The 10,390-nt window shown below is 39.0% G+C and overlaps 1 protein-coding gene across 2 annotated transcripts in view; it reads right to left on the bottom strand.

Moving 5' to 3' along the window:
- Nucleotides 1–4,305: 4,305 nt before the first annotated feature.
- spg7 (SPG7 matrix AAA peptidase subunit, paraplegin) overlaps nt 4,306–10,390 on the bottom strand; it is a 50,956-nt gene continuing 44,871 nt past the window's right edge. For both annotated transcript variants that reach the window (XM_028809759.2, XM_028809760.2), the window contains exons 15-17: nt 8,309–8,472; nt 5,048–5,125; nt 4,306–4,737 (exon numbers count right to left, since the gene is read on the bottom strand). In XM_028809759.2, the coding sequence (XP_028665592.2) occupies nt 4,522–4,737; nt 5,048–5,125; nt 8,309–8,472 (458 nt within the window). In that variant the 3' untranslated portion in view covers nt 4,306–4,521. The remainder of the gene's footprint in view (nt 4,738–5,047; nt 5,126–8,308; nt 8,473–10,390) is intronic.

Raw genomic sequence — 10,390 nt, 5'->3', positions numbered from 1 at the left:
TACATAAGTTATTAACTGATATTGCAACTGAAACGTGGGATTGATTAAACTACATTTTTAATTACATTTTTTAATAAGTTCAAATAACATTGAATTTTTCTATGTTCTTGGATCATGTCTTTTTTTTCAGATCACTACATTGGCTCTCAGTAGCGGCACGTATTAAGTTCAAATCCTTGATGCTTGACAGAATAGTCAATAGCTGAGTATCCATGTACAGTATCTAGAGACATTCAGATCCTATGCTCCTTCTTGACCACTCAGATGGCCTCAAATCTCAGTCCAGACCGTTCTCGTGTGTACCTTCTATATGGAGGAACAGGCTGCCCACCTCCATTTGAATTTTTGCCTCTTCCAATGTGTTTAAGAAGCGTTTGAAGTCTGTCTTGTTTGGTCAATTTCTGTCTAACTGATAAATTGAGTTTTTACAACCTGGGAACTGTACCTAGCTTGTGTTTTGTTTTAATCTCTTCACTTGTGATGATAAATTTGGAACCTGACCTGAACACGTGTTCCCAAACAGTCTCCCAGACTGATGCATAGACCTCTTTTGTAAGTCACTTTGGGTAAAAGGTCTGCTAACCAAATAAATGCAAACAAAGACGTTTCCTCCATTTAAACTTGCGTATGAGTTTGTGGTGTCACTATCATTTGGCAATAACTTTTCGATGGGTTTCAACAATGGTTCCCAAGTTCAGTTGTGAGTACAGATTGCAGGTTCTTACTACAATTTTAGAATCCGTACATCATTCATACTTTTAGTTTATGTCATTATTAATTAAACCTTCGTTTTTCAAGTAAATTATTAAATATTTGTGTTGTTTTCAAAACATTAAACGCTTCAGTTTCCTCTTTCATTTTCTTGTCATTTTCTTTTTTTTTTTTTTTTTTTACAAAAGTGTGGCCCTTGGACCAAATGTGCTGAACAAACATGAATCAAGTACTGTAATCCAGAAGGTGATCATCAAAATATCAGAGCTAAGTGACTATAACAGATTGCTGCCCCAACTCTGTGCTCGGGACTAGGGAAAATGGCTCTACAACAACCATGATGCAGCACACTTGCAAACTCCCTTGCAGACAGTAACACCGTTTAATTCTATTGCTATCCCTCTTTGCTCGTCAATCGCTTCCTCCATTACATTCTTATTTGACACATCTTCAGATTTGCAGTATCTCCCAATTTGTGTCACTGCACAAGATTCTCTTTTAAAGTCTCCTTGGCATCATCTTGAAGAGTTCAGCCCTGACTAAGGCAAAGCCCTAAATTTATTTGGCCCCTGACTAACACACACTGAATCAGTGCTGTCGGTGCACCTGCTATTAACACAAATAGTTTCAAGCTTTATTGTCATATACAGATAACGATGGAACATCATTACCAGCAATGAAATTCTTGGACTTGGAGCCTCCTCAAATTGCACGGTAAAATAACACTTAATATTAATAAAAAAGTAAAAATAATAAAAGTAGGAATAAAATAATAAGGTGCATAGTAAAATATTACATGATTGTAGAGCAAGGGAGTGTAGTACGTGTTGTCGCAGGAGGCTGGGGGCCAGACCCAGTCGATATGCCTGGAAGGACCAGGAGGCAGTGTGTACGTCCTCCGGGCCACGAGGGGGCAACCGCCCTGGATAAGGAGGGGGCCACGGGGACTGAGCCAGGAGGCTCAAACTTATAGGGGCCCGTGGCCACCACCAGGGGGCACCCCGAGCGTCGTGGAGCCCAGGAAACCTGCACTTCCACCACACCTGAGAAGGTGGAGGAAGGACCTTCCAGGGACGCCCGGAGTGCTTCCGGGTGCAAGGGCACCAGGAAGTGCTGCCGGAACAGTATCGTCAGGCACCTGGAGTACATCCGGGTAGAAATAAAAGGGGCCGCCTCACTCCAATCAGGAAGCTAGAGTCGCAAGCAGGAGCAGGATGAAGCTCCCGTGTGGTGAGGAAAGGTGGCCAAAAGAGGACATTGGGAGAGGCCCGTGTTAAGGTTGATTGGTGTGGGAGCACTGTGTGTTGTGGGGACTTTATTGAAGAAAATAAATGTGTGTTTTATAAAGTGTTGGTGTCTGTCTGGTGGTGTTCGGTCCCATGTCTTACATTGTATATGTACGATTTAGTTTATGAATAGAAGGGAAGTCAAAAAAGTGACTAGCATTTTTAAAATGACTGTTGTCAAAGTGATCAGTATTCAGCAGTTCAGTATCCTGATAGCTTGTGGGTAGAAACTGTCCCTGAACCTGCTGGTGCAGGTCGGGATGCACCTGTACTGCTTTTTTGTCAGACAGCAGGACTGTGAAGATTCTGTGGTTGGGATGTCTGGGATCAGAGAGGGTCCACAGTGTCTTCCTCCTGCAGCACTGTCCATAGAGGTCCTGGATGGCTGTCTGGCAACTCAGTCCTGGTGTTGCATTGCACTGATCTGACCACATATATAGAGCTTTATAGCTGTCATACCAGGTTGTGATATATCCAGATAGAATACTCTCATCGGTACATCAGTAGAAATTGGTTAATATTCTGGAGTTCATGCCAAACCTCCTCAGGCACTGAAGAAAGAAGAGCTGCTGTCTTGCTGCTTTCGTAATCACACCTATATGGTGCAACCAGCTTAGATCCTCACAGATACTGATCCCCAGTATTCTAAAACAACTGACTCTCTCCACCTCTGTTCTCTAAATGTGAATGGGGGTGTGCCCACCACCCCACAATCTCCTATAGTCTGTGATGAGCTCCTTGGTCTTGCTGACATTGAGCTACAGGTTGTTGTCCCGCCACCATGAAGTCAGGGCTCTTGCCAATGATCCATCTGATACACAGCCGATAATGGTTGTGCTGAATGAAAATTTAATGATGGCACAGGAGCTTTGTGTAGCTGTACAGTCATGGGTGAACAGGGTATACAACAAGGGGCTGAGCACATTTCCCTGGGGAACAATGATGTTGAGTGTCAGTGAGGAGGAGGTGACATTACTAATCCTTGCCACTTGTGGTCTGCCTGTCAGGAAATCCAGTATCCAGTTGCACAGGGATACACTGATATGCAGATCACATAGGTTCATAACTAACCTGGATGGAATTATGGAGTTGAAAGCAAAGCTGTAATTGATATTCCACATGTACATGTTTTTGTCATCCAGGTGAGTGAGGGCAGTATGCAGTGATAAAGCTATTGCATTGTCTGTGGATCTGTTTGGCCTATAGGCGAACTGGAGTGGATCAAGTGTAGACAGTAGTAGGGATGTAACATGATCTTTAACCATGCACTCAAAGCACTTCATGACAATGGAGGCGATTGCTACTGGGTTATAGACATTCGGACAGCTCATATTTGATTGCTTTGGAACAGGGATGATTGTGGTCCTCTTCAAACATGTGGGGACTACAAACAGGTGCAGGGAAAGGTTAAAGATGTCTGTAAAGACATTTGACAGTTCATGGGGCGCATGCTTTGAGATCACGTCTTGGGATATTATCCAGTCCAGGAGCTTTATACGTGTTAATTTTTAAAAGTATTTACACACTTCTGCCCAAGATATTTGAAAAGGGCAATTGTTCTCTTCTGACAGAAATTCTGAGTTGGTGTAGTTCTCAAAGTAGGCATAGAAGGTGTTTAACTCCTTGGGGATAGAAGCAGTCACCTCTCCCACATTGCAGCTTTTTCCCTTGTAGTCTGTGATGGTCTTTAGCCCACACAACATTTGGTTGGTGTTTGAGCTTCTGTAGCAGGATTCCACTTTCTTCCTATATTGGCCCTTGGCCATTTTTATAACTTTTCTAAGTGCATACCAGATTTTTCTGTACTCACATGGGTTTAATTAAGATCTAGAGGTAATTATGGTTCATTACATAAAAGTTGTGACTTTGAAATTCAACTGGATTGAATGTTAGTATACTACTTGCATTTATGTGAAAATCTAATTGTGGCAAATGTAATGTAGAATTTTACACTAGGAAATTACATTGTTCTGTTTATTAAAAAAAATCCTACATGACTGTCTCTTAAATAATACACTTTGTAAGATGAGTGAAAAAAAGTAGTGTTATAGATTCTAAAATTACATTAGAGAACTTTACATGTAATTTTTGGTTTGGCAAAAGTTCATCCAAAACTTCTTTAAAAAGGTGTTTACAAGCAATGTCAATACGAAAGAAGCTCCATCTTCTATTCTTCATTACAGACAACTCCAAGGAATATTAAAAATGTAAAACGTAAATGAATGGCTAAAACCTTTAACATTACCTTTCCAAATTTAAACTGACACAACTTCATTATCAATATAAGTGAATACAATGTGACTTCAAATTGTCTGTTACCTCATTTTATTCCCATAATATACCCAGCATATTAAACTGCAGTGAGCACAGTAATCATATAAATACCAGTATACACTGAATGGAATAATCCTGTATGTCAGCTTCTATTCTACTAAAGGTGGATGTCATTACTTGTATATAGCTTCTGATTTAAAAAAAAAATCGCAGTACATTATAAATAAAATGTCCAGAATATTGAATTATTTTAAGCAGGTTGCAAACTGGATTCTTCCCCTTGTTCGTTATGCCGTGGAGATCTAGGTTTTGGAGGATCATCTTCACCAGAGTCCTGTTTATCTTTCTCTGCTTCAATCCAGCTCTGTGGTGCTATTATTTTTTTAGGACCATAAGGTGGTGGTCCTAACAGTGCGTCAATATCATCATAGTTAACAACTTCCCGTTCCAACAAAGCATTTGCTAACTGTAAAGAAAAAAAGCTTGGGTGAAAAACTGAATTAACCATGCTGTGCCAAAACCTTACAGATACAATATATACAATTAGGATATATTCAATAAGACATTAAAGTATTGACATCAATATTAAAGTGTTAAACTGAGTAAATTGGATGTCAAGCATATAACCAAAACACATACTGTATGTAGCTAATTTAAAAGTAAAGAAAAGTTGTACACAACATTGTATTCAATATTTAGGGTAGGAAATCTCATTATAAAATGTATTACAAGTTAATCAGTTACATACTGTAAAAAAACAGCTTAAAAGAACTTACTATGATTAGTTTATCCCGATTGTCTAACAGTAGTTTTTCAGTGTGGCGGTAAGCCCTAGCAACCAACATTTTGACTTCCTAAATGGACAAAGGAAATCAACAATGATAAAATTGAAAACTTATATACACACACAAAAAAAAACCCCACCAGAATATCTCTCTCTCTATTATTGTACAGTATATACAGTACTGTGCAAAAGTTTTAGGCAGGTGTGAAAAAAATGCTGTAAACAAAGAATGTTTTCAAAAATGGAAGTGTTAATCATTTATTTTCATCAATCAACAAAATGCAGTGAATGAACAAAAGAGAAATCTAAATCAAATCAATATTTGGCGTGACCAACCTTTGCCTTCAAAACAGCATCAATTCTTCTAGGTACACTTGCACACAGTTTTTGAAGGAACTTGGCTGGTAGGTTGTTCCAAACATCTTGGAGAACTAACCACAGATCTTCTGTGGATGTAGGCTTCCTCACATCCTTCTGTCTCTTCATGTAATCCCAGACACACTAGATGATGTTGAGATCAGGACACTGTGGGGGCCATACCATCACTTCCAGGACTTCTTGTTCTTCTTTACGCTGAAGATACTGTAGTTCTTAATGACTCTGGCTATATGTTTGGGGTCATTGTCCTGCTGCAGAATAAATTTGGGGCCAATCATAAACCTCCCTGATGGTAGTGCATGATGGATAAGTATCTGCCTGTATTTCCCAGCATTGAGAACACCATTAATCCTGACCAAATTTCCAACTCCATTTGCAGAAATGCAGCCCCAAACGTTCAAGGAACCTCCACCATGCTTCACTGTTGCCTGTAGACACTCATTATTGTACTGCTCTCCAGCCCTTCGACAAACAAACTGCCTTCTGCTACAGCCAAATATTTCAAATTTTGACTCATCAGTCCAGAGACCTCCTGCCATTTTCTGCACCCCAGTTCCTATGTTTTCGTGCATACTTGAGTCGCTTGGCCTTGTTTCCACGTCGGAGGTATGGCTTTTTGGCTGCAACTCTTCCATGAAGACCACTTCTGGCCAGACTTTTCCGGACAGTAGATGGGTGTACCTGGGTCCCACTGGTTTCTGCTAGTTCTGAGCTGATGGCACTGCTGGATATCTTCCGATTTCGAAGGGTAATAAGCTTGATGTGTCTTTCATCTGCTGTTTCCTTGGCCGACCACTGCGTCTACGATCCTCAACGTTGCCCATTTCTTTGTGCTTCTTCAAAAGAGCTTGAACAGCACATCTTGAAACCCCAGTCTGCTTTGAAATCTTTGTCTGGGAGAGACCTTGCTGATGCAGTATAACTACCTTGTGTCTTGTTGCTGTGCTCAATCTTGCCATGACATGAAACACTGTCTTCCACAACCTCACCTTGGTAGCAGAGTTTGACTGTTCCTCACCCAGTTTTAAGCCTCCTACACAGCTGTTTCTGTTTCAGTCAATGACTGTGTTTCAACCTACATGTGACATTGATGATCATTAGCACCTGTTTGGTATAATTGGTCGATCATACACCGGACTATAATCCTACAAAATCCCTGACTTTGTGAAGGTGTACCTATAAGAATTGATGCTGATTTGAAGGCAAAAGGTAGTAACACCAAATATTGATTTGATTTAGATTTTTCTTTTGTTCGCTCACTTTGCATTTTGTAAATTGATAACAATAAACAATCATTATTTATATTTCTGAAAGCATTCTTTGTTTACAACATTTTTTCACACCAGCCTAAAACTTTTGCACCGTACTGTATATATATATATATATATATATATATATACATACATATACATACATACAAAAAAAAATTGATCAGAATCATATTAATTAACTGTATCTTAAATATCAAAAATGTATCATCGACAGCAGAAATGTTTTTTGTGATTTATAGTGTTGTCCAGCAACATCAACCACTGCAGACAGGATGTTGAAAGGAGCACACATACATAGGTTTACAGTACACATTCTAGGGCAATTTAAACACACCAGTTCATCTGAATATAAATCTGAATCTGTTGGTAATCTTTTAAACTGAGTCAGAAAACCTGTTGTCATACACGTGGGCATGGGAGGCAGCTAAAGGGCTTGAGTAAGGGCAGTTCTGAGTCATACCGGGATGTGGCAGAGTGCACGGACTCTATTTCTCCCTTTCCTGTAGTCCATTCATGAGAGATTCCACCTGGCCCTCTTGATGTCACTTCTGGGACCAAGCCTATGGAAGGAGACCTTGCCGGCTCCGGCCCCTGTGATGTCACGTCCGGGCTCGAACCTTTGGCTGAAGACCTGCATGAGCCCGACCCCTTTGATCTCACTTCCTGTCTTCCCCTTTAAAAGCCTCCACCTTTTCCCTATTCCCTCAGTTCTGTTTTGGACTCGATTTTGTGCACAGCAGTGCTATCATTTAAACGACAATTTGCAGCCAGGAAACCAAATATACAGGTGGCTGCCCTAAGACCTTGCTATGGCTCTTTGTGGCTTTTGTGACACTGTACAAACAGAGTGATCAATATGCAAATGTATAAGAAGTAACCCAAGCAACCCACTAGGCATAAGGCCTTTTTTGAAAACTGCTTAGGGCAGTGGTGGGCCGTAGTGGCTGCAGGTTTTCATTCTAACCATCTTCTTAGTCAGTGAGCCGTTTTTGCTGCTGATTAACTTGTTTTGGCTTAGCTTTAATTGAAGTGACTCAGACCCCTTAGTTGTTTCTTTTTCCTTAATGAGCAGCTAAACAATAATGAGACACAAAACAAGCCGCCACATGACCAGCTAACCTGAAAAAAAGAACGGTGAAGTTCTTGGTCATGTTGGTCTGCTCAGGTCACAAAACATCTTGATGGTGGTCTTTGAAAAAACAGAAAATCAACAGTCTGCTGTGGTAGGATGAGAGCAGCAACAAGTCATGATATTCAATAATGGCTTTAATTAACAGCAAGGATTGGCTTGTTATTAAGAAACTGGTTGGAGTGAAATTGGCTGGAGTTTGACATTCCAATTGAACTGGTCATCTGTTGGCTCGTTTCACATCTCATTTCTATTTGGCTGCCATTTAATGAAGAAACAAATCAATTTAGAGTACTGAATCCTTAAAAACAGGGCTATTAAAATGAAGGGAAAAGGAGTTAATTTTTAGCAGTGAAAATTGCTTGCTGATTAGGAAAAGGGTTAGAATGAAAAACTACAGCCACTGCGGCCCACCAGGACTGGAGTTGGACACCCCTGACTTATTGGAATAAAACATAAAAAAAAAATTACATACATGATCCATTTGTTCCTGTAAACCCTGACTAAATGGTCGACGGCCAATTGCTCCCTCTTCTTCTGTTTCTGGAAAAGAAATCTGTCCCACACTGGGTACCATGCCATACTGTTTCACCATAGAATAAGCCACACGTGTTACTTTTCTCAAATCATCTTGTGCACCTGTTAAAAAAAAAAACAAAAAAAAACAACACACCTATGTACATACAGTTATCCAAGTATTGGATATACAATATTGTCCTATTGCCTGTAATTCAGTTCAGCATCTGTGGAATAAGAGGTGACAAACCATTATACATTAAATCCAACACACAACCAGTTATCATTCATAATGTACTTTTGGTACTTTGTTTAAGTCAGTAAACAATTAACTCAGGCTGTTCAGTAAGTAAATGGGGAAACAACTCACTATGAGGCAGGTGTACATGAAATAGCCATTCAGTGTCTTTTATGGCATGTTCAAGCAGTATAGATTTTGTTGAGAAAATTGAGTATAAGGCACAAGTAAAGAGCATCACATTTTATTGCTAGTAATTTCTGTATATCTATGTTTTGGAGACTTAGTATAATACCACACTGTATACACAGATATTGGGATGTAGGGTTGACATGTTTCAAATCACAGTATAGATGCACACATAAAGGAGCTTTAAATGTGTTGTTTTTTAGTACGTGCCTTTACAGTTAGGGATCTTTAAATTTAAGAAAAGGAACAAAATTCATCCATTCACAAAATACATTCTAGTTCCATATGCAGAAATCATGTCATACATAGTTCCACTAAAAATTGTTCCATCATTTACAAATATCTCATTTAAAATTGTCTTGAGATGTACACAGGGCAAGATCCAACTTGCAAGTATTATCATTAAACACCAGTGTCTCAGGTTCTCATTTTAGGCAAATATTTTTGTATATGGCATCATGTTTATGTTGTTACTGGCTCTAGGTCTATTGTTTTTGGTTTGATGCTTATCCCCATATCCTCCAAAAATAGTTTGACCCATGTCCAACAATAACTGATGTAGAAACTGTAGAATTTAATTTTGTATTTTGCAGATTGCTCTGTTTAGTAATGGGACTAGGCCTACTGATTTCCAAAATTTTTGCACGAGTAAGTCTTGAGATATATAATTTATTTAAATATCCTTTAAAAACACATATGGAAGCACATATACACTCAAAGAAATTTACAAGTGAAGATAGCTGACAGCTTGTTTGCCCTAGCAGAACATATGCTTGATGATAAAGAGAAAGAAATGAACACATACAAACACATCTAGATCTGTAGAGGCTGATCTGAACAGAGACATAAAGCCTCCCCTGTACCAATCTGTCTATGCAGCTGTTTGTGTAAATAATAAATATTTCATAAGTTAATGTATGAGACTGTGTATTATTGCACAGTACAATCAATTGTACAGTATTGTAAGATCTTCGGTTGAGTGATTTCCTCCAGTATAACTAAAGTGCAACTGAAATGGAAGCACTGTATGGACCAATTTTTACTGATGTAAACCTGTTTATACATTCATTATATAAATCATCAGAATATTCTCTAGTCTGTGCGCAAGAAGATTTTTCCAGACTCACTGCTAACATGATCATTTTGTTTTCTGGGTAAGGGGGCTTGGGGTTTGGATGATACAAAGTCTTAAGTGTAGACAAGCCAATCTTCTCTTTTAAACTCAATAAAGAATTCTAGTAAAAAGATGACCATAGTCTGAATGCCACCCCAACACCCAATTAAATGCAAATGAAAAAAGGTTGCAACAAAGGCTTGGCAAAGCATCTAAAAAGAAGAAAAGCTTAGTTACAGTGGCATGGAAACATATTCAACCCCTTTAAAGTTATCATACAAAAAGATTTGTACACATATGTATGCATTTAGTATTTTTAATGTAAACTCTTGTGCTGTAACAATTCATTTCTAAAGTCAAAATAAACCATGTTCTGTAGATATTTAAGTGAAGCAGAAAAACTCAAAAGTTAGTGTTTGTGTAAGTATTTAAACATCTGTGCTTTGGAAGGTCCAGGTTTACACAAACAATAAATTAATCACAAGTGGCACAAAGGTGGC

This window comes from Erpetoichthys calabaricus, chromosome 9, assembly GCF_900747795.2.
Source record: "Erpetoichthys calabaricus chromosome 9, fErpCal1.3, whole genome shotgun sequence".
Lineage (NCBI taxonomy): Eukaryota > Metazoa > Chordata > Cladistia > Polypteriformes > Polypteridae > Erpetoichthys > Erpetoichthys calabaricus.
The sequence above is the reverse complement of the archived record's forward strand: the minus strand, read 5'-3'. Positions and strand labels throughout refer to the sequence as shown.